Source organism: Pipra filicauda, unplaced genomic scaffold, assembly GCF_003945595.2.
Source record: "Pipra filicauda isolate LSUMZ 115617 unplaced genomic scaffold, ASM394559v2 scaffold113_size4260070_pilon, whole genome shotgun sequence".
Taxonomy (NCBI): domain Eukaryota; kingdom Metazoa; phylum Chordata; class Aves; order Passeriformes; family Pipridae; genus Pipra; species Pipra filicauda.
Genome location: NW_024103585.1, coordinates 2736797 through 2762618, shown reverse-complemented (window position 1 = coordinate 2762618; position 25822 = coordinate 2736797). Strand labels below are relative to the sequence as shown.

The 25822-nt window shown below is 37.4% G+C and overlaps 1 protein-coding gene across 6 annotated transcripts in view; it reads left to right on the top strand.

The window, feature by feature from the left end:
* Positions 1-25822, top strand: part of PTPRZ1 (protein tyrosine phosphatase receptor type Z1) — a 136220-nt gene that overhangs the window by 30190 nt on the left and 80208 nt on the right. For 5 of the 6 annotated variants that reach the window (XM_027720811.2, XM_027720810.2, XM_027720813.2 and 2 more), the window contains exon 2: positions 10364-10429. In XM_027720811.2, coding sequence (XP_027576612.1) covers positions 10364-10429 — 66 coding nt within the window. Of the gene's footprint in view, positions 1-10363; positions 10430-12437; positions 12510-25822 lie in introns of those variants that run through there. The other variant, XM_039383741.1, reaches the window with a different exon arrangement.

Below are 25822 nucleotides of genomic sequence, written 5' to 3'. Positions count from 1 at the left end.
CTCAATGATCCTTGTGAGTCTCTTCCAACTCAGCATATTCTGTGATTCTGTGCTATATATTATTGGGACTCACACCTTGTTCTGGTATAAAGTCAGCTGTATGTTCCTCTCAGCAGTTTTATTTTCCCCAACGCAGTCTCCAGTGCCTTTAAGTTTAAACTCTCCTTGCTTACTTAAAGAAGGGAGTTTTAGTACTCTGTTCATTTTGCCTGTTTGGGCCTGCACCCTTAATTGGAAGCATTTATAAGAGAACAGGCAGTGAGAGGCTGCTTTTAAGTCTATATGGAAACTTTCTGGCCATCCCCTATTCATAACTCTGCAATACTAGGCATGATATGTAAGTCAGGCTTCCTCAACACAATGGCAGAAGTGTCTAAATGGCCCTAGGACAAAATGCCCCAATTATGTGCTCGAAGGATATTCACAGAAGACACTCTGGATCCCACCTATTGAAGTTTTTCCCCATACCATAAAACCTTTATATAAATATTCATAAGAGAGAAGGAGACAGGCAGACACACTTCACAAGCTGCTAATTAATGCCTTTACCCAGGGTTTTATTGCTCTACACCTAGACTGAGGACAGGATGTGTTTATCAAGGGCTTTGAGGATTTTGGGAGCCTGGAGTACGAGTTCAGTGTTAAAATCTCTTTCTGGAATTAATTCTTCATCACTGAAGAAATCCCTTAGTTCTGCTGGGAGTTAAGATCTGAACCAGCGAAGAGTTTAGGTAGGTGGATTCCCAGTGTAGGAATGACTTCACAAGACGCTTTAGGTGCCTTGAAATCTAATTACAAGATTCAGGCATGCTTATGCCATTAACTCACTATGCATTTTTAGATAATGTTTTTCTGATTCTGGTTACTCTTAATTGATGGAACAATTCATTACTTTATTAATTGGCTATAAAAATAATTCAATCTTGGTATATGAGTCATTACAAATAAATGAAAACAAATTTAATAGTTAGGTACATAGTAATTAATTTCTTCATGTTGCAGTGTTTAGTACAAATTTGCCTATGAATCATGGTGACATTCTCAGGCTTCCAGATTTTCATTTCAAAGATTTAATTTCTTACTATTAGAAAGTCACAGTCAATTTGCAGTTCGTTATGCAGTGTTGACAGCTGACTGCCACCATGTATGACCTTTCAGTTGTATTGAACTAATCTGGTCCTAGGAGGATTGATGCAATAAGGTTCTCAGTTCAAACTGTGTTAAACATTCAGTGTAGGATTGGAAGTAACAAGAGGTCAGAACCTCCATTTTGTGGTTCAGTGCACAAATTAAGGCTTTTATGGAGTGTCACCACCACCTGAGACCTGGGAAAAGGCTTTTTACTGCCTCAGTGAAAGGTTGGATTACATGAGGAAATCATTATTGCAGTAAGGTGAAATTTCACGTTTGCAGTGATTGATTAAACCATGTATCTATCATCTTATGGGGTTGTTATTTCCACATTTTGGGTCAAACCTTGTTCAACTTAGTTTATATATGCTGATAGAATTCAACAGAGGTTAGAGCTGAAAGAATATGAACTAACAAAACAATGTTGTAGAGTTTTTTTGTTTTTTTTTTTTTTTTTTTTTTTTTTTTTTGTTTTTTTCTGAAATCACAAATCTGTATCCTGTCTCCTATTACTGTTATGTAAAATGTACATAAGGTAGGCATTAGGAGGATGGGTAGGTGAGGTTTGTATGCCTATATGGTGGGTTTGTGTTTTGTCTGCCTTCACATGGGCCTTATATGGCTTCCCAGTCAGATTTACCTTCTCCCTCCAAGATGAAGAGCATATTCATTGAATACAAAGGAGCAAGATACATGACTATATAGATCATGCAAAATATCTGATCAAAAAGTCTCGGTCTGTACTTCCAAATATTATTAGTATTTGAATTCCAAAATTGTCTGTGAAGTTTCAGTTTTGTGGGTGATTGGCTCAGGACTAGGATGAGATTCCCATTTCCGTCATGTTACTCTCTTGGGCATACATAAACCATGAAACCGCATTTGACATTAAAACTATATGAAATGGTAGATACAGTATAGATAACAAGCTACTGAAGAGAATTAAAGTCAAGAAAGGCAATGTGAAGAAAATAGTAGTGGCCTTATTTTATTTGGTATCCTTTTTTTTATGAAATCTGCATAAGAAAAAAAAAAGTGTCAATAAACAATCACCTCCAAGAGCGATCAGTACACCATGTAGTTTTCAGTAGTCTGTAGAAGTAACAATATTGTTCTATAGAATAATATACCATATTTTTATATATTGATGAAGCAGGGGACAAGATACTGAGTATTTGATTTTCAAAACGAGTAAAACATGCTGGTCAGCAAGAGTCTATTTAGTGTGAGCACTAGGTACCTGAATTGTGTGAAAATACAGCTGTGGTGTGGCAATCTACTTACATGGCACAGCAGCTGGCAAAATATGGAGGAAAACCCAGATCTTCCACTGGAACTTCAAGCCATCTCCCTTTTTCGTTACTCTTTTATTTTTATGTGACTTTTTTCCCAAACTAATTATAGGAAACTGAAACAATGTCATTTGTTCTGTTCATATTGACTTAAAAGTTTTTGAAATCGACTTCAAAATAACTGGACTGAAATGATGAAATGATATCCCACCAAAAGCGGAGGCGTTACTAATTAAACTTGGGGTGCTGTTTGTCTTTGGTAGCTGTAAGATCTGGATAAGGATTATGGGAACCTCAGCTCCATCCAACAGCACCAGACTCCCAACTAACAGTCAGCCCCTTCCCACTGCCACTGTCTCTGAGTAAAGCTCAAAGACCTGGGAAAAACTCTGGCTGAGTGCATTTAAATTTATTTTTTATTGAACCTATGTGACACATACTTCTTTTTCCAATCATTTCTGATTTTAGGTTGTGCCATAAAGGTTAAATTCGATATACATTCCAAATATATCATGGTGAGATCTCTATTAGTATTAAGCTGTATTTAGAGCCAACAAGTATGATTCGGCCTATTCAACAATTTCCAAAGGCTTTTGTCATTTTATACAGCAGGAGTCAGAGTGAAAAGTGACACTTAGGCAGAAGTCAGACACCCAAGCCCAAAATTACCCAAGTCCTGAAAATGCTGAGAAATAATTGCCTGACTTCACAGATACCTCAGTTCTCCACCTGAAAGTCTCTTGAATGCTTAAAATTCTGCTTTAGGGTTTGCTGAGAATTTCTTGGTCTGGATATCATGAAGCAGCCTGGAGCCTATTTCATATCTAAGAAGTGTTTCTAATTTAAAAAATAATTGATCTTTCAGACACCCTTTCAAAATTAAACGCTGTCAGAACAGTTTAAAATTTACGTTTGTAGCGTTAGCTCTATGTAAGGTATTACTGACACTGATTCCCCCTTTCAGTACATCCTGCTGGTTTGAAAACTTTATGAACATCAGGAGACAGATTCACTTCTTCCTCTGCCTGGGGAGATATGTATCTATGGGGCAGTTGGTCCTTGAGAGCACCTTGAGAGAGGCAAATACAAGCCATCTGCAACGACAGGAGGGAAGGTACTGCCTTGTGCTCGTGGTGAAGAGAACCTGAGTGGAGTGGGAAAAAGCATAAGTGGCCGTGTGACTCTCTAGTCCCACAGTCAGATGACCTGTAGGATAGCAGGTAGCATAGATTTTGACTCCTCACCTCAGTGAATTGTGAAACACTGTATGATGAATTAATTTTAAAGTAATTGCATTATTCTGATTATTTTTTCTGTGATCTCCCTTATGGCACTATATTAATAATTCTGCTCTTCTATTAAAAAAGAAAACTATTTTAAAAAATCAAAAATGAACACAAAAGCATAAATTAGGTGTGTTTGTTTTGAATTTGGTTTGTGTTTCTTGTATGCCAGTGCCATTTTTCTCTGCAATCGTGAGCCACTGTTTTCTTTTCCAAATGATATATTTATGTGATGAGTTGCAATAAAGAAATGGCTAAAGGAAGAGAGTAAACATGAGATTTAAAACATGTTGTAATCATAAGAATTTGCAATATATATGTGTATATATATTTTTATACCCCTTTTTGACAAATCCTTATAGATAGACATTTATCTGGACATACTGATGCATATATATAATATAATTGTTAGTATTTGTCAAAAAATACCAAGTTCTAGATATGTTTACAAGTTTTTAGTTGTATTGTTTTTATTATGTTCATATATTTTGTATGAAACAGAGGAGATAATTTTATAGATGTGCAGTTGTTCCTGAGTGTTCATGATGAGCTTTGGAATTTTTCAGTCTTGATGTTGTGAGTATAGTTTCCTCAAGGGAGTAGAATGATGTTGGTATGGTTCTATAAAAGGTATGTGGCATAATCCCTAGATTTATTTGAATACTTATAAGAAAATCATCCAGGGCAACCTCTCTCTTCCCCTCTGTTACTGAAAAATAATTTCATTGAGACATTTCAAGTAAATACCACCCTGAAGCAAAAGGAGATATTGTTATTTAAAGAGCCACCTTTCAGGAAACTTGCTGTAATATGACTGGAGGAGTAGTGGTTGAGTAGAATTTGCAATTCCAGCATGAAATAAACGGGAAAGGAAAAAATAATTAAAGACTTTCACCTTTAAAGAATATATTTCTCTTAATACCCCTCTGCCAACACCTTCATAGGATCCAGTATAAGACTGTTCATTAGGGCCAACAAGATTATTTAAACTATTTAAATAGTTTGCAAAAGGGAAAGTTTCTGACAACTTGACTTCACAGTCCGTACTGTGCTAAAAAAGCATTTATTTCAGTAAATGCTCCTTTGAGATTACTTGCATAAGGTCTGTTCTCTAGAGTTTTAGATAAATATTACCAAAGCTGTAGAGCTTTACTGGTCTGTAGCTTTTAATATTAACAAGCAGAAAAGCATTGAAGAAACATAGTAAAGCTTTGTTAAAAAACTTTCCAAAAACCAGTTAAATGTGAACCTTTCCTATTACTTTGCTTGTAGTCAGTGAAGGTGGCGGCAGATAACTTAAGCACATTGAATCGCACCCCATAGTATCCCTCCCAATTTCCACTTGGCATGCTCAGACATTTAAAATTCCAGAGGGGTGGAACCTAAATTGTTCAAACTGGAGTCCTTGTTACATTTGCATATACAAATGCACTAGAAAATTGTGGTTAAATGTGATTTATAAGCTTTAGCTGATGCTATGGGGATTACACTTTTAATTCATGGCACTATTCACTGTAGAGTTGTGATAGGTGAAGTAAACAGAGTGCCTATTAATACTCTGGTGCTTAGTAATAACTACTTTTAAATTAAAAAAAATCAGTCTTCTTCTTTTTTCTTTTTTTTTTTAATAAGATTTCAACACAATTAATGTTAGTGAATACACACAACAACTGCAAAATTGTAAGAACAGGGTTTTTTGGCTTTATATTTAGTGCAGGAAAAGTCTCACTTGTCAATCTGTATTGGAAAGAGCAACCTACACTCAAGCATAATGAAGGGAATTGACTCTCTTTATATACACCTGAGCACGTACCATTGTCTGAAATAAGGCTACACAGAAGAAACTGTGGGGAAAAAAAAAAAAAAAGGATTTTTAAATTTCCCTAAGAGTGTGAGAGTTCTCAGACACATCTGGACAAAAGATTTAGACACTTCGACTTTCAGGGAGAAAGAATATATGAAATTGTAGAGGTGGGTTATTAAAGCATTTTTGTGTTTTTAAAGAATTTTACAGATGGCATTACAAAATTAAATAAATTTGTAAAAGAGAGACCTTACTCAGGCAAATGTAGATCATTCTGTTAAAGGAATAGCTACTGTCTGTTAGAACTTTAAGGCTACTAGCAGGTTGTGCTCTGAATCTTTTCATTACCTCCATTGGTATAAACCAAGAGTTATTTCACTGGAGGCAATGAAGCTACACCATCATAAGATCGATGAAAGGTATAGAAGTGGATCCTGTGACCTTCCTGTCAATGGAAGAGGCTAAAATAAGGACATTACAATTGTTGAAGAAACAATTCATTTATCGTCAGAGGTGATTTCGTGCAGTTTTAACTCTGTTTAAGGTTCTCAGAAGCAGAACATGTGTAATGAAACTCTCCCTGATCTATTTAGTTGTATTCTTTTTGTATTTGAAAAGCACCAAGCATCTCTTTTTTTAATCATGTGTAACTTCTTTTTTTTGAATTTATTATTATGCCATTTTTATGGTTCATCTTGCTCTCTTTGACTTCTTTGCAGCAGCTTTGTCTGGTGTCCTACTTCTTAGCCACTAGCCATGTGCAGATTTACTTTCAGGTACTTTGTATAAGCATTGCTACTGTCATACCCTTACAGTTTGTTCTAAATTCCTAATTCTTTTCCAGTGAAGAGGCGTGTATCTTAAACACAGTGACACCACTTTTGGCTCACTAAGTCCACTGATGAAATTGGAAGGATTATACTGGGAAATTCTCATTATATATTTTCCCTATTTTAATGCACTCTCCTAGGCAGTTGTTACTGGTTCTTGTCAGAGACAGGTTATCAGGCAGGCTTATTTGTAGTTTAAGAGGTATTTGTGGATTTCTCCTTCACGGATTTTTAAATCACTTCCAAACTTGTGTAAGCTTCTGATATTCCTTGCTTCCTCTTTCTACAGTCAGTAATATACACTGCTATATCAGTGTATATAGCAGAGATCTCATGAGACACGGTTTGTTTAAAACAAGAGCTTCTGTATTTCTCAAAGAGAAAATTACCACATTTTTCAGTGACTTCTCTCATCCTTGCTGGTATCTCGAGAGTTCCTGTGCACTTTTGTGGCCTAAGAACCATGAGCTGAATCTTGCCCATGTAAACTGGAATTCCCATTGAATACCAACACAGCCTTTATCTCCATGACTGTAACCATTGCCATTATCCACTTAAGGCTTTAGAATCTATCCTCTTTGCTCTCAGTTTAGATTTTAGGACAGGAGGAAAATATTGAATGATATCTGACTTCCCAGGACCAAATGGTGTTTGTAATGTCAATGCATAGTGCCTACCCATACTGTACATGCAGAACATCAGTGCCCTGTTTGTAGATCCCACAAACGCTGACATTACTTAATGTGTCCCAGTTCCCATAAGTAAGTCATTCTGATGTCAGAATCTCATACATGCCAGCTCCACTGAAGGTGCAACTCACAAGTTCAGGCTGAGTGGAGGTAAAACTGTAAGGATGTTGTCTCCTTTTCCTCTTGAGTCTCGCAGCTGGTATGTCTTGACACTGCTGTGACACAAAGGACATAAAGGACAAAACAGAATTCAGAGGTTTAAGGTCCCATTTCCTCTTTTCTTACTCATTTTCCTGGTACAGAGTATCAAATCAAGAGGATCTCCCTCACAGACAATTCTTTCTGTTAATCATTAAAGCTATTCATTTTTCACCTTTGGTTACGCATAACTATGCATTGAGAATCAGAATGTTTCATTCACAGAGGAAAATCAAAAGCAACTCAATCAAGATCAGTAAGTGCAAAAGGAATATCAGACTCATGTCAGAAGGAAGAAAACCTGAGTATTTATACCTTTTAAACAGGAAAATATATCTACAAGATCTTATTACTCCTGGTACTATGCTTTAACCAGAGATCATCTTCTCTGTTTGTGGCTGAACATGTGACAGATTCTGTCACAAATCAGTTGGTCCTGCTACCTGTCATGAGTAGGAGAGGATTTGTCACATTATTCCTGACTTTGTGGGCCTTGGGCACTGGGGTGCACAGTCTTTGGACAGAATATAAAAGGAAACAAATCTCACATCCTCAGATAGGAAAGTTTGTCTTTGAATGAGGGTAGAAAAAGGGGGATGAAAACATTTAATGATATCTTGCATGTCTCTTTAACAGGCATAGAAAGATAACTGTAAAACTGTTTAAAACATAATACTGAAACCCAACTGCCCTATTCTATAAATAAATCAACAATCTATGGAAATGTGTTCAACAGCTTCCTGGAAACAAAAGAGAACATTAAGGATTTTTTGCTTTATAATGCAGCACCTCATTCAATAAAATTCAGACTATTTCAGACACTGGCTGGAGATGTCAGTCAGTATGACAGGAGTCATGCAGATTCTCAAGCTTATCCAGATTAGTAAGTATCATAGATTTACATAAAAACCCACAAATTTGGCATCAGTTTTACCTTTTTTTTCGTGAAGATGTTCTTACTATTATCGTATTCATTTAAATTAAATGCAAAGAATTTAAATACAATATTTAATCAGAGGTACCTGCTGTCATATACCATCGGCAAAATTTGTAAATATGTCAATTTTTTAACTAAAATAAAATTTAAAAATGAAATAAAATAATTTTCTTTCAGCTGGTCTCTACAGCTGGTTAACACTGACAGTTTACACAGCAATAGAATGCACGATTGAGTTTCCCAGGGCAGTTTACACAAGCAGCTCAAGGGAACAATTGCTGAATGGCTCATCCTCCCACAATCACACAGAACTTTCCTCTGCTACCTCTGCTGCTAGCTTCGTGCTAGCTATGAATCTTCAGTCCATTCCCAGACGAAATTTGCTTTTCTTCCCTGGTTTTGTCACAAATTTATAGTGTAAAGAGACAAGACTGACAGTCCGTGCAGATACAAGAAGGTTCATGCTGTGAGTGTGCTGTGAAGAGGCTATGGGCATATGGTGAACAACAGAGGAAAGAAGGTGCATGAACTCCTGACACCTCATGGAATTTTTAAAGACTTTCCATGAGATTTACTGAGTCTATAAGTGTGTAATGCACCAAAAAAGTGAACCTTGCCCTTTTTTTTCTTGTTCATTGAAACTATCACTCTGTGTCCATCAGAACTCGTGGAATTAAAAAAGTGGTGGGAAGCTCTCACGCCCAGCTTCTGCTTAGTTTGCATGTGAATGCTCAACTGATTGTGCAAAGTAACAATTAGGACAGCGGATAAAGAAGGAAACTGGAGACATCAACACCTGTGAATCACAACTTACACAGCCTTCTTTTCCATAATTAATTGAAGAAACAGGCATAATGCACATTGACTTGGAAATGTGGGCCAAAGACAACGTTGATGCATGTAAATCCCTTTTCAGTGCCGGTATTTATATGTGAGGTTTGATCTTAGTCACTAAGTGAATGCCTCGAACTGTTGCAAGGGGTATTTTTTTGGCAGGGAGGGAGAATGAAAAGAGAAAAACATTTAAGGGCAAGTGCATGGAGGAGGCAGAAGTCTATTGAAGTTAATAAAACATGGACTTCAGATAGGTAGCAGAAAGTCATTGTAAGACACATAAACGTGTAACCTTGCAAATAGCAATTATAATTTAACATCCTGTAATCAGGACTACATACTTTCTGCATTAAAGAAAAAGAGCTGGATGTTATGAAACTGTTTCATTAAATTATTTATTGCAGAATGTAAGGAGAACTCTATGGCACATTCTCAAGGAAGCAATCCATATGTGTTCTCAACATGCTTATATGCAACTATTCGTAAATAGGTTATATTGTACTTTTGTAGAACAGTAATGAAGCTAGTTAACATGACTCTTGAAGTGACAGTCTCAAAAACCCTATACATCTGCAATTTACATATATTAATAATTATTAGTGAGCATAGTTGTCTATTTGTCCATATCACTGATGTTGCTAGAATTGACCTGGCATAGAAATAACAATGAAGGTCATTCAGTAGTCAGAATAAGTTGATGAGTATTTATACAGATAGATTTTTTTCTCTAGAAAAATATAACATGATTTAAAAGTATCTGGTGTCTAACATTCTGTCTCCATAAAGTTTATGGAGATATAAGTAATTTCACATACTTGACCTTCAATAATGCTGATGATAGTTCACAATGAAATTATATTTTAGAAGATTTCTTTCATTATCCTTAAATGGTATCAGTACAAAGTCAGAGAAAATATGTAAAGTCATGACCACACTGAAGCAAAAATTTAACTCATTGAATTCCTAGTTATCTAGAATAGTTCTTTCTAAAGGACAGAGGACATAAAAAAACATAGTTTCTTCATGGGGGAGTTGTTTTAAAAGGGGAAGAATGAAAGAATGGTTGTGATGAAATAGGGATGGAAGGAAGGAGGGAGGGAGGGAAGGAAGGAACAAAGGAACGAAGGAAGGATAGAAAAGCACTTCTGTTTGCTTTGTTTATATCCTTAATATGCTACAATATTGATGGCATTTATATTCTGTTTAGCCACTACTTAGCATTTAGGGTCCAAGATAAGGACAAAGTAAATTATTCATCAGTAATTAAAACAGTGATAATCTTGTTGGAGAGTGGCATGTCATCAACACTTCAAGTTCCTGTTAGACTTCTGGTTTTAATATTGTAAATTCATTACTATTTTGCAGATTTGGTGTATGGATACTACAGACAACAGCGGAAATTGATTGAAGAGATTGATTGGTCATATACAGGTAGGCAAAACTGTCTATTGAGGAACTTATTTGACTTTGATATTTTCATGTTCATTGTTATAACTTTAAGAGCCTCATATGCCTGTATACCACACCATATGCCTAAACAATTGCTAAAGTAAAAATGTAGGAAATGGAATCTGAAAAGATGCAGGAACTTTATACAATAGGAGAGTGTTTTCATGTCTTACATTTATTACTTTTGGAAAGAGAAAGTCCTCATCCTTAAAACTTTAACCTGAGACCTGACTTATTTGATGAAGGCTGAGCCAATAAATTGTTAGGTCTGAGTATTACTGTTTTAACAAGTCTGAAAAGCAGACAAAAAGGCTGAAACAAGGTACAGCACATCATGTAGAAAAGAAACTATCTATACACTGCATATGAACTTCTGCACTTAGCTTCTGAGCACTCGAGCATACTTTCCAGGTCCCACCCTGACTCTCCTAAAACCTCAGTCATTTTGGCTCTCTCGTTTGCATAAGTAATAAAGATATACCCTGAAATTTTGCATGCCCATTGCCTCATCAAAGAAGGACTTTGCGAAATTCACAACTAGTCTCTTAGGTTCTTATGTATGTCAAGCACTTTCAATAATACTGAAAAGGTAATTTTGCCCTAAGTGATAGGTATCTTTTACCCAACATGTAGGAAGTGGCTTCTTAAGGATGTACATAGACTCTTACATTTTAAATTATTTAAATTCCTGTTTCAAAAATACCAATCTATGAAAAATAAGGACTGTCAAATACCAGTTCTTTCATAAATTTGATTCAAAATGTGTTTCCTGTTACAGAAAATTACACCATTCTTTTTATTTCTCTCACTCATTTTCAAGACAGTTTTTATCTCCCAGCGTAAAACATATCTAACAAGTTTTAAGTCTAGAGGGAATTGAAACAGGTTAGCCATAAACCCTTCAAAATGAGATTTATAATGAAAACTCACACAGACTGTACAGCAAAATTCAAGCATAAGATCAATCAATACAGTATTTCATGTTCAAAATTGATCCATTTTTTAATATTGCAGTTTGAAGACTGCAGGGATTCCAGGTGACCAGAGGAAAATCTTTAAAGAATAGCAAATGAGGTTTGTTTAGGATATGAGAGGATAGAGCTCTTCCCTAGGCTGCACAGAGCACCCATGTGCTGTGCAGCTGCTGCAGTAGCTGCAGGTCACCCTTGAAGGATATTTTGTGTGGAAAATTAGCACAGGGTGCAAGCCAGAAGATCCAGACCTGTTGTTTCTCTCCCTTAATGTGTGAGATACCTGTGTGTAGTCATCTCAATTCATATGCTTTGCCCTAGTGACTCCACTGTTGGCAAAGCCTTTCTCCCCATCCAGACCTATATTCGAGCCCTGCTCAGCACTGTGGGCCTTGCCTACCATCCTGCTGCTCCTGCATCCTCCTGTCCAAGACGCATCCTGCCCCTGCTCCTGCTGCCTCACCAGGCGCCCTTCTGCACAGGCTCTGTGTGTCCCCAGCATTCTTAACAGAGCTGACTCCATGAGTGGTCAAAAAAGGATTTTTCAAAGCTTTTGGAGAAGGCTTTATGCAAATCAGGTACTCAAGAATCTAGGGCTAGCAATGGTATTGAGAGCTGTGTAATATGTGATGCTTTCCTGAAAAACTAGGTAATTGGTTCATAGCATAAGGGGAATACACAAATTCAGCTTTCACTTATAAAAAGACAGTCTTCCTGAATATGAAGAAAAATTACAGATTTTAACATTGTGTTTTGGAGGCACAGAAATCTAGAGACTGAAGCATATTTGTTTTCATCTCATTCATTTATAATTACTTATTTATTTTATTCCTGCAGCAAGTGATATCAGGTACTGTATGTGTAACCACTATACCTAGCTCAGACTTGTGGTTTTGAGGCATAGACCAACATGCACATTTCTGAATGGATGTACTATGCTTTCTCAATACATCTCTTCCTCAGACACCAGTTATATTCTTCTGTCTTATAACCTGCTCACTGAAAGACCTGAAAAATTAGACTTGGTGTGCCAATGAAGTCTTATGAGTGGGCCTGGGGATCCTGCAACCATAGAGTTTAGTCCACCATGGGTAAGAAAAGTGCATGTGGCTTGGTACATTGACCTGAGTTTGAGCAGATGTTATTCTCTATATCAAATAAGAAATTTCAGATACATTAGCTGCAGTGGGTCAATACACTCCTTTACTGGGATGGTGCTGTGAGATGAAAGTAAAATGGAACTAGAGAATCCAACCTGCTAAAATTATCCAATTTCTGAAGGTGAAGTTTCATAACAAAGCAATTGCACATACTGGAAATTATTGTGAGTCATCATCAGATTTTGACTTTTGGATAAATGTATAATGAAGTCATAAATGTTACTGAAAAGATTTTGTAGCACTTTCAAGAGCTCTGCTTTAAGCCATAGACAGAGTCTGGATTTGCAAGCATTAATTTAATTTTTTGTGTTTTGACTTTGCCTGTATTTGCATAAACAAATACAGTGTTAAAAAACTGAAAGGTGCAAGTGCTTGTTACAGATGCATCCAATTTTTTCAGGAATAACTGGATCCTGAAGTTAGTCCTATTCCTAAAAATTACTTAACATTTCATTCTATTTTTCATTAAAAGAGTCATGGAAATAAAAAATTTATATCATGAATATTTTCAAATGGTATCATATGCTAAAAGTGAGTCCAACCATTTTTGGTGTAGAAAAACCAAGTGTACTGCAAAAGTTCAGTTTCCTTAAATCAGTCATATACTGATTGATGAGCAAAGATAATTTAGACAATATTTAACTGCACCACTAAGTTTAGTCATTCATATATTATTTCAAAGCATAAAGCAAGTAATATGAATTTCAGTTATTTTCTGTCAGTGAGGTGGAAGATTAATTTTTATTGATGCTTTGCCTATTTGCATCGTTTTTGGCAGAAGGAATGACATAATGCTGTTTTCTGTTTTGATTTTTTTTTAATGTGGCTGGTTGATAGTAGTCCATGAAAATTCCAAGTCTGAAAGGTCACGCGTAAAACTGGCAAATGATACCACAAAGATTTTTTTCCCAGTGAAATTTCTTTCTGTTGAGTTTTACTCTTGGGATTTTCGTTCTTGTTCACAACAAACAAGTTATTTAGTTTAGGGAAAAAAAACCCCACAGCTGAATTTTTTTAAAAGCAAGAGATTCTAAACTGTCTTCTGGGAATTACAAAAACTGGTTTTGAACGTTTTTAAAAAATGACTGTACTGTGTAAATGTATGGCACAGTCAGATCAGTGTTCTTTGTCTCACCATTCAGGAGTGTTATGTTCAGCCTATGCTGCCATTTATTATGTGATACGCTGTTACACAATTACCTTATAAGTACTTGCAATTCTGATCTTGAGGGAAGTGTGATTTTAATACAAATTGTTAGGTCTCCAGGTATTCGAGATTAGGTCAGGTTAAAACTTGGTGCCAAGGTCATGGGATCAATCCCCTATATGGGTCATTCACTTAAAAGCTGGACTTGATGATCCTTGTGGATCCCTTCTAACTCAGAATACTCTGTGATTCTGATTTTTGTTGTTTGCAAGCAGAATGTGAATCATATTTCCTTTTTCCTGGGGAGAAGCATCATGAATCACAGAATCACAGTACAATTTAGGTTTAAAGGGGGCCTTGGAGATCAGGTGGTCCCAGCACCAGCTCAAAGCAGAGAGAACTTCAAAGCTGAAGCAGGTTGCTCAGACCTTGTCTAGCAGGGTATTGAAGATCTCCAAAGAAGGAGATGGTGCAGTCTGGGCAGTGTGTTCCAGAAATGTTTTGAAAGCATTTTTTCATTTACCCAACTGCTATATGTTTTATTGCAACTTGTCACCATTGCCTCTTGCCCTTTTCTTGTGCTCTGCTCTGTAGATTGCCTTTACAGAGCAAAGACTTCATCTAACCTCACCCTCTCAGCTTCAGCTTCAGCATACTCATGTGCCTCAGCCTCTCCTCGTACATCATGTGCTCCAACCCCCAGATCATCTCAGTGGCCCTTAGTTTGTAAATACTCATCTCATACTGGGTTGGGGAAGAAATCAAGGCTGGACTCTGCATTCTTGATGTCACCTCACTGGTGTGCAATAGAGGGAAACAGTCACTTCCCTTGTCCTGTTGACTCCTTTTTTTGCTAAGGTAGCCCAGTACAGTGTTTGTCTTCATGGCTACAAAAGCACACTGCTGATGCTGACTCACACACCACTCGTTGTGCATCAGGATTATTAATTATGACATTTCCAGATAATTTTTAATATCGTGTGTATCTCAGTAGTAATCTACAGTGATGATGCTCGTCTGGCACTTGCACCAATAATTCCTTCAATAACAATGGCTAAGTGTAATGATTTCTTTATTTTGCTCCCATGTTGAACATTGAACTAATATTATTAAAACTAAAATTGCTACCTTTTTGTGTCTGATTCAACACCCCACTCAAGATAATCCCCTAGTTTATCATTCCCCATTACTATTGCCAAAACTTCAGTTGTCATTTGAAAAGCCATTTTTGCCACCCTGAGTCCTGGAAATTTGCAGTTATTGCTTCAAATGTTCATGCCTCTAGCTTGGCTCAGAAATTAAAATTAAAATGACCTTGTTTTCAGAGGTAGTGAGAAAATGTAATTTTCTTTCTTGCTCAAACAAGATCTAATGTTTTAATTTCAAATGTTCTGTAATATTTCAGTACTGGGGAGATTGTATTTTCAAAGTCACTGCTCATAAAGTTTATGGGAAATTATGTTGTTGCTTATATCCATAATAACATACAGGTGTATTTTGCTTTTCACTTTTCACTTACCCTAAAAAGTGATCAAGGATCTGCACTATCTCAGCTGTGGCTCAAGAGAATGATTTTAACATTGGTAGCTAATTCTGCTTATTCTGTTAAACACCTGCTGCATCTGCTACCCCCCAGTTTGATCCAGGTATACTGGATAATTTGAGGCTTTCCCCTCAACTTCACTCTGTCTCCTTGTTCAGCAGCCATCTGCTGGAAGGATGGACAAGGTCGAGCATGCAGGTGCTGCTCCCTGCCCTGCAGCTACGGTGAAGGAGAAGCTGTGCTGAGGAGTGTTTATGCGAGCGTGGGCATGGTGCATGCTCCCTGTGAGGCAGCCCTTAGAGCAGGGCAAAGGGAGTCAGGAGGTAAAAGCAGGGGTCTGGGTCCTAGCCATCACTGCCCAGGATGCAATATGATAGATGAGCCATTTTGTGAGCCAAATACTGACAGTTGGACTGTGTAGAAGAGTGGGAGGCACCAGCAGGAGCCTGCTGGACGTGGAACCCAGGAACTGCCTCCTGAACTGGCTGCTTTAATGGACAGTTCTACCAGACCAGACTTAAATGTCTCCACGAAAGCCCTGGCAAAAAACTGATGAAATCTCCTGCCTTCATTGGTTTGGTAAAACAGTGTTCTGGGGAGATGATGCATACCAAATTAAGTTGAATTCGTTTGCTTGATAAGTAACTACCATGGCGGTATCAGTATAACTTTGTGAGAAGATCTGGTCTTTTTATCAACTCCTATGAAATAAATCACTTTGTTTTATATTCACCAGGTATAATCATGTCCGATGTATCAATTGTGGGTAATAAAGAAAAGCCTGTATTCTTGGGCTCTGTAGGTTCCTTCAGTAAAGGGTGCAGGATAAGAAATGAAAATAACAAACATTCTTTTATTAACTTATAAAAATAGCTCTGCAGAGGGTCTTTTCTTTTTTAGTAGACCTTATGCTTCAGAGGCTGTCGTACCGCTTCTTACATGATAGCTCATTACATATATTTACGTTCCCCAGATCACACAGTCACTCATGGTTTAGTGTTTTGTCACTAAATTCACGGGCTTACTAATTAAAAAGTCTATTAAATTATTATGGTTTTTTGGAAGGCTGATGATTCAGCAACAGAAATTACATTGTTATGCATCTGTTCATATCAGAGAGACAAGGTGTCCTCAAGTGAGAAGCTACATGCTGGCATTTCTGGCCAGAGAGAATTCTTTTTAAAATATCTCAGTGTAGTGAATCAACAACACAAAGCATGTTACTCAACACAAATAAGGTATCTATTCAGTGTATTTGTGAATTTTGAATTCATATACAGTGATATGTATAGTCTGTTTCCTACAAGCTTTCTTTTCAATGAGGAAAGCTGATCTTTGAGCTGTAGAAAGCTGTTAGCAGCAAAGTGCAATTTGTTTAGCTTTTATTCAGTCAATATTTGCAGGATAAGCTGAGTGGAAAACAGTTTCAAGAGGTGTGGGGAGAGGAGGTAAGACAATTGGACCTCAAATTCATGGAATTTTCGAAGTTGGATGCTTTTAGGACAGGTGTGAAGAACCACATGGTATTCATATTTGGCTCATTACTTCTAAATTACAGCATTTTTATTTCAATTAATATTTAAGTGATCTGTTTGCCAAAGTTTCCTTATAAGGAGGTCAGATAAGACCTCTTACTTTCCCCATTTCACTCCTTTAGTGCTATAAACAAAGTAAACCACTGGATCATCTTTAGAAAGTGCACAGCATGTCTTTCTGAGCATCATCTAGATTATTGAAATGATGGAAGGTTGGTTTCTGAAATACAGAAGTCAAAGTGTGAGGTATTTGCATAGTGTGGGACTGCTGTTATGATAAGGTGTGTCCAGGGATCAGAAAGGTGTAGAAAGCATTGGAACTTAAAAGCTTTGTTAGGAGTGCTGTCTTCAGGTCTTCAGGAATAAACCAAAGTAAAATGAAAAAAGCAGATTGTGAATATCTCACAGTAAACTGAAGCCTCTGGTCAAGCCTCTTTGCCCTTCAAAACAATCGTAAAAGTGTCCTCATGTACATACTACTGAATGATTTCTCATTTACAAGTGCATTCAATCTGTGCTACAGTAGGAAGGTTATGTTCTTGAGAACTACTGCTTACTAAATGCACAGATGGTTACTTTGAGATCATCATCCCTCCATATCAAGATGATTTATGTATTTCTGAGGTTTAGAGCCCAGCAAATAATTCTCCAATTGCTTATGTTTCCAAAAGACCTTATTTAATCACCTGTTACATCCTATTTGTTTAGGACTTTGTTACCAACATTTTTTCCCTAATGAATTCAAACCCCACTCATTTCAGTATGCACAGTTTGATAATACCTAATAACTAATTCAATGCAAGAATAGAATTTGAAGCCATTCCTGATCTTGCTGTATCTCAGTAATTCAATAGAAATCAAACCCTTCTAGATAGATTTTCCAAGTTATGTTCTTTAACCCAATAAGCATTAAAGCAGTCCCCCAAAGGTCATGGTTACACAAGGCTGTGAAAGGAGGAAAATGAAGGGTACAAGGAAGGATCCTGAGGAGGAGGGGACAGTAGGGTGTGGCCTCTCTGTTGACAGCAGAAAGCTCTCATGTAGGCTCAGGTGTCCCTGGGCACTGAGATAGACTCCCAAAGGAAGTGGTCACAGCACCAAGCCTATCTGAGTTCAAGAAGCATTTGGACAATACTGTTGGGCTCATTGTGTGATTCTCGGAGTGTCCTGCACAGGGCCAGGAGTTTGACTCAATGATCCTGATGGGTGCTTTCAACTCGGCATACTCTGTGAAGCCACAGGCTTTGCAAGCTCAGGGAGCGATGTGAGCTTAGCATTTTGCTTGACTTAGTTGAGGAGAGCATAGGAGGGGCAGCATCTACTGTTTCAGTTTCTAAATTTTGGATGCTAAGTTACTGCAAATTACTGTAAATGAACCTAACCCACGTTTTTGTGCCGTACTGTGGAATTTCATATTCAAATATTACAATATGACTTTTTCCCACAAATAGTAACTTTTCCAAAACTTTTCAATTTGAGAAACTAGGAAAACCCATCAGAATTTCTACTTTGAAAGAATCAGCATTTGCCACTAGATGTATCAATTGAACTGTTCCCTCAATTATGTGATTGCCAGAATCAAAGAATTTCAGCTCTCAGCATCTCTTTCATCTGTGAAAGGTGCACAAAGTCCTTTCTGTCAGAAGCCAAGTCAGGGGATCACTCTGCATACATATTTAGCTAGTTCTTGCTATGCTTCAACAGCTTTGCTTGCAACAAACTCCATATAGGAGCTGTGGCAGCCTCTTTCTGCTCTCTTCCAAGAGCTTTCTATATAAGAGAGTAAACTGTGGCTTGATTTGATATTGCCTGGCGTCAATCCTATTTTAGGAGCCACAGAAACAAATAACTGTCTTCTTTCATCCTTTATTATAGATGCTACATTTGAGAGTTAAGCTGTTTTTCCTCTGTCAGGGACTCCTCTGTCAGTGCACTTTAACTGATGAAAACTGTTAACCAGAGAAGTTTTTAAAAGGCAGTTAAGAAAATTAAGATAGTAAAAATGTAAAAGCAGAGAGAAAGACAATGTGCTAGAATAGAGAAAGAATCATTCACATGTAAGGATTTGGAAATTTGTTACCCACCTTCTGGTATTTCCCTAACTATGTAAGGAGCCAACTCAGGGCGTGGGTGCGTGGTCATCGACAGACTACAAGTATTTTTAGTGGGTTAATGGCATAAACAAACCCACAACAACAAAAAGCCAGTTTTGAATTACCCTGCCTGAGTAGCTGAAAGGGAAAAACAAAAAAAAATATTGTTGCTGGAGTATTTAGGAATACTGGGTCAATGATTCATAAATTCTTTTCTCCTGTTTCAGAACAGAGTGAATTTTCTGCCTGCTTGTACATGTTCTGACCACTTTGCATATGCACAGCACAGTATGATCAATCTCTTTGTTGTTCAGCTACATTTGTTCTGTTGTTTTTCATAAAAGCAAATATTTATGGCTGAAGTTCTAGTCAGTGAAAATTTACAGGGCAAGAGGGTTTTTTATTATTATTATTCAGCTGTATCTTCTTGAAAGCTAGCTTTACAGTAGGGCTGTGGTGTGTGTGAACAGAGCTCTCTAAATACAAGCACTAGCACATTACCTCTTAAATCTCCATTTTACTTGCTTTCTGAATGTCCAAAACAGATGGAAGGTGACCAGCACAGACAGGCAATAGACAACATGTAATATTTGTTTTTGGGAAGTGGGACCATACTTAAATAAGGCAAGCATACATTTTTTTCAGTTTAAGTGCCTACTTCAAACAGATTCAGTACATTATCATGGCTAATCTTTACGAACACACTTCACCACCAAGAAGAGATCCGTACACCTGCCACTCCCAGTGTGACATGTATCTGATCAAAATGAGAACAGTACTTGTTCTTTTCTCTGTTAAAGGGACTGATGATAATCTGTTGCAGTGGCTTGATCACACATCTGAAATACCCTTTGTAATAATTTGGTTTTTTCTTAGAGAAGCTGTGGAGCATGTGCTAAAAAGAGCTTTTCTGGATGACTTCCTTGTCTCCTCCCTCCATCCCTTTCTCAAGAGAAATCTTCCTACCCTTTCCATTTGACACTTTTTGTCATATTGTTTTATTTCCTCTCTTAGAGTGCAGACATGACTTGTTTCCCTTTTGCATTATAAAATTCCTCTTTTACCCACTATCAAATGATTATGTAGGGTTTTGTTGCCTACTTCTCCCTAACATTTATTAATGGCTGCATGTCAGTTTGCCACTTAATCTCCTGTGTTTCCAGGCAAAAGTCTTTCTCCTCCCAAGTAACTAATGGAGAAAGAGCTGGCTGACTATCTTGCAGTACCTCCCAGCTGCCTTTTCCTCAATGTCAGAGACAGTCTCCAGTGTGGTTACCATGGTGCATTGAGCTGGCATGCCTGCAAGGGTTCACAACAGCCAGCACACCCACTGCACATTTTGTAGGAATGTACGAGGAGGGAAAGCTCTTACCTGCTGTGTCACAGTTACATAGAACGTATCAAAAGGTGCTTTTTGGTGCATATTCTGTGTAAGATTGGCCCAATTTAGTAGCATAAAACCCATCTGTCAATTAAGAATATTCTCTTTGTTCCTCCCTATGTGAAGGTGCTAGTACATCTATAGATGTGTTACAAGTTACATACATAAACCTGCTGATGAGCTTGCCAACTCAACAGGTCAGTACATAAATGTAAATGCTGATGGAAAAGAGTGAGGTTTACAATGTGCCATACTCATTAACTACCTTCTATAAAAAGATTTTAAGGTGTTTTTTCTCATAATTTGTTATTCAATCTGAAACATTGTTGTTAGCAAAAAAGCTTTTCATCAATATAATTTCCTGATGTGAAAGTCAATACAAATAAAGTCCATCCTGTATCCAGCCATTGGAAAACATGATTTTTTAAAACTTGAGTTCATAACTAGCAACCCATAGATTTGTAGCTGAAATAACAAAATCTTTTTTAAGATGCTGACAGATTTAAAAGTTCACTTTGAAATGTCAAGAAACTGAGTCATATTGTTGTCTCTAAAATATATAATTCACTTCCCTAATGGATTTCAAACATAAACATGAATAAATACCTTTGTTCGAAATAATAATTTACCAGTAAGTTTTGTTCCAGTCACTTGTTTCAGGTTAAGTTGGTCATATTCTCTTCAACAAATGGTTGGGTAGGCTGGAAACACATTGCAGCAGATTCAGTGATCATAGCGAGAAGAGCTCTGAACTACAGTGTACTTTGATCTGTCTCCTTGATAAATGTTTCATAGAAACAAAATACTCTTCTCTCAGTTGCTCAGCTTTAGTCCTTGTGAATGAAGTAGGTGGGATTTTCCAGTCTGATTAAACTCCTTTCACTGAACTTTCATGTTTTTCTTATTGGTATCATATATGAACCCCCCAGCTCAAACACTGCCGGTACAGGCAATCATGCCATCTAAGTCTTGCATAAAATTAATTGAATGCTGTTTTAAAAGTAGGTGTGATATTTTGCTTCGTAGTTCCCCTGAAAGTCTGCCTCAGAAACTCATTCTTGACTTTTCAAAGAATCATAGAATCACAGAATTATTTAGATTGGAAAAGACCCTTAATCATTGAGACCAGATGTTAACCTAATACTGCCAAGTCCACCACTAAACCATGTTCTTAAGCAACACATCTTTTAAATACATCCAGGGATGGTGTGGTGGCACAGCCACTTCCTGGGCAGCCTTTTCTAGTGCTTAATACCCTTTGTGATGAGGCAATTATTTCTGTTATCCAATCTACATCTCCCCTGATGCAACTTGAGGCCATTTCCTCTTGTCCTGTCACTTGTTACCTGGGAGAAGAGACCAACCTCCACCTCGCTACAACCTCCTTTCAGATAGTTGCAGAGAATGATAAAGTCTCCTTTCAGTCTCCTTTTCTCCAGGCTAAACAACCCCACCTCCCTCAACTGCTCTTCATAGGACTTGCGCTTCAGACCCTTCACCAACTTCATTGTCCTTCTCTGGACACGCTTCAGCACCTCAGTGTACTTCCTCCTGTACTGAGGGACCCAAAACTGGACACAGGATTCAAGGTGCAGCCCCCTCCAGTGGCAAGTCCCTTCCCTAGTCCTTCTGGGCACACTATTTCTGATACAGGCCAGGATGCCGTTGGCCTTCTTGGCCACCTGGGCACACTACTGGCTCGTGTTCAGCCATCTGTCAGTCAGCACCTCCAGATCCTTTTCCACTGGGCCACTTTCCAGCCACTCTTCCCCAAGCCTGGAGCATTGCATGGGGTTGTTGTGACCCAGGGGCAGGACTCGGCACTTTGCCTTGTTGAACTTCAGCCAATTGACCTTGGCCCATCGATGCAGCTTCTCCTCTGCCCTCCTGCCCTCCTGCAGATCAACACTCTGGCCCAGTTTGGTGTCATCTGCAAACTGACTGAGGGTGCACATGATCCCCTCATCCAGATCGTTGGTAAAGATTTTAAACAGAACTGGCCCCAGTACTGAGCCCTGGGGAACACCACTTGTGACCGACTGCCAACTGCGTTTAACTCCTTTTACCACCACTTGTTGTACTGGGCCAGCCAGCCAGACTTATTTGGATTTCCAAGCTAGTAGTATTAGTAGACCATTGAGGTAATCTGGTTCTTCTGATAGAATTGATTTGTTTGTTCTTTGGAGAGTTATTTTCTCTTGGCAAAATTTACCTGCACTGACATCCCTCTCCTGTTTGTTTTTCAAGTTAAACCATGACAGTCTAATCTCTTGACCCCCTTTGATCTAGCTTTCTCTGCTCATTCATGGCTCAGCTAAGATTATTTCATCTTCAACATGGCTGACCAGCATCTGATACACTTATCCTAGATGAGCTAGCTGTCTGCAGGACTTTGTGCAGAGACATTAATACTTTACTGTCTTTACTAGGGGTTGCATGATTAGAGCTTCAGTACACGCCTGCCTTTCCATCATACTGTTTACAGCCCTCTGAGATGTCAGACATGGTCTGATTCTCCTCCTCCCCTGTGTTTTTCCTATGGTGAGATTCTTATTAGTAACAAAAACTCCCACTAGTAGTCTAAATGTATCTTTTTTTCAAATTGCATTGTTGAATTTCATGCTGTATTTGCTACTGTTGTTCTCGAGGTCAGCTGTTTTTCCCATATGCTATACTGGACCTCCTTGTGATGGCATGTTTTCACGTCATGCCATCAGTAGGCGTAATTGGCAGAACTGAGAACTTCCAGAGTCTCCTGCACACACACAGCCTAGTACCTCCCATTTACTACTGCTATTTTTCTTCTTTTCTTGTGTTCTCATAGCAAAAAGTACTGGGTTATTAGATACTGCGGTAACAGGAACAAGATACTATGGTAACAACATGGAGCATTTTTTGCACAATTACAGGATTTCTAGTTTTTTAAACACTTTTAGTAATCCTTCCTTCCTTTCTTTCTTTCTCCCTTCCTTCCTTTTTTCTTTTCCTTTCTTCACTTCCTTTCTTTCTTTCCTTTCTTCCAATCTATCTCAACTTGGATACCCCCTAAAGAGCTGTCTATGTTCTCATTCAAATTCTATAGGCAAATTCAGCCTCATTTTAACTCCATTGATTTTATGATCATGAGTCCATATAAGGAAGTTGGCTCGTAAAATGTTCTATATCCTAGGCAAAATATCTCTCATGTTGAAAGTTTATTTCCTGCTCAAGCCTTGTTATGTTGTGATGGTTTATAGTCTTAAAATAAATGCTTGTATGAATATTAAATATCCAATTAGTAGCTCTATTATGCTATCACCCACAGATAAATCCAGTTTGATAAATTCCTAGTTAAATAACATTTTAATTATTTCTGTGTAAGTACCAAATTTTACAACCACTATTCATTGCCTATATTCAAATTTCAAACTTTAGTCTTATAGCCTGAACTAAAGCTAACTGAAATCAGTGAAAAGATATGCCTTAAAATCGAACTTCAAATCAATCCTATCTTATAGTTATGACCAATTTGTATCACATTAGTGATGGAGTATGTGTCTAAACAAAATTTAAATGTATGGATTTTAGCAGTGATGGAATGGGGTAACAAAAATACTGAGAAATGAAGTGAGAATATTTATTCTACTTTCAGTGTGTAAAAATTACCAAATTATTTTTAAAATTATCATAGCAAAACTAAGAGTATTTGGCAATTAGGTGAGGAATCACTGTGTAATAGCTGATGGCAATTAGCTGTTCCCATGCAGATCCCTCATTATTTTACATTGTAAGAGAAATTACAAGCATATTAGTTTGCTTCTGCAAAGTTGATCATCAGTGAAAATTAAAGCTGACATTTGATTGTCCTGAAACTTCATATTTAATATCTCTCTAAGGTGAATGGCTCAGTTTACAATTAGCAGAGCTATTGTTTCAGTCTGTGGTAGTACCAGATCTAAATTAATGCAAGCAAGTACAGCTGTTTCTGCACAACAAAATTAATTGTCATGTGAAAATATAAAATAGTTTCATAAAACCTTTCAAGATATATTCAGGAAAGCTTCTCCCTGGATGTGATGTTCTTCACTGGTTTCACTAATACCTCAGATGAAAGAAGAGAGGGCATTTGCAAATTCATGGAAGATACCATACTGGAAGTTGCAAGAATTTTGGGTGACATAAGAAGAATTCAAAATGAGCTTGAGGAATTGGAGAAATTTTCTGAAATCTATCAAATAGAATTTGTCGATACAGTGGTAACAGTAAGCACAAATTAATCCCACCAAGAAAGAAAATCAAGCATATAGATGCAAAATGAGAATTAGCTGGTTAGGTGGCTGTATGGCAGTTAGCTATAATTACATCTGAATTAACAATATGTAGTTGTTATAGAAAAGGAAATCCCATTTTGAGGTGAATTAGAAGAAATTATGTATCAGGCATGGGAGGCAATTATTCTGCTCTAGTTGTCACTAGGAAGGTCTCAGCTGTAGTTCCGTATTTATCGCTGGGCTGCACACTTGTAGAAAAGACAGCGACAGACTGAGAGAAAATCCAGAGAAGAAGCAAAAGGAATAACTGGTGTCTAAGAAAGCCCCAAATAACTGAAGGAAATAAGTTAGTGTAGAAAAGGGAGTTATGATAATAGTTTTCAAATATTTAAAAGTTGTTACTAAATTATTAGTTGCTCTCCATTCCACTGAAGTGATAAGGATGAATAAGTTTAATTTGCAGAAGAAAAGGCCTAGGTGCAATAATAGGAAAATCTGTGAAAATAGCTCAGTTCAGGTTGCTTACAAAGACTGTAGAATCCCTCTCATTGAAATTCTTTCAAAAAAATGGGAAAGACAATCATTAGTGAGGGATAGTCTGATTATACTTGATTCTGTAATGAAGGAAAGGACTCAGATGACCTCTCAGTCTTGCACATCTGTGATGCTTTGGGGCAATGTAAGACCCTATTTAATCATCTTTCGAACAGACCTCATGTAGATGTTGTTGCATAGACAAAGACAATACTACCAACCATTCCTGAAGTTACCCAGATTTTCAGTCCTTTACTACTTTGTTAATCATCAAACATTTGTCTAAGAAAATTATTTTCTATGCTAGGTCATTTCCTTATGTTTGGCTCTTTGAGACTGTGAAAGGAAGGACTGCAGGGAATATTGCAGACCAAAATATGTTTTTTATATGGACACTCAGAAAAATGTGTAAGTTCTCCCTTCTGAAAAAAAGAATAAAGCAGTATTTTCTGTGTAAGCCTAATATGTCCTCATTTTGGATCTGGAACCTGAAAGGATGAGTAGCTTTTATTTTATCAGCTCAATTTCTGTCTAAGGCAAGTGTTTCTTGGTCAAGCTATTGACACAGTGCCCTGACATAAAATGTGTTAAATTAATTTAATATTATTTGGGTGATTTAGACTACTGTAATTCAATGGAATTGTAGTAGGATTCAATGAGACGGAAACCTCTGTGTGAGAACAATAACTTCTTAAGTCACTCAGACTTGTTTCTAGGGCTTGTCTAATGTTAAATTCAAATTTAACATGGAAGATTTCTTG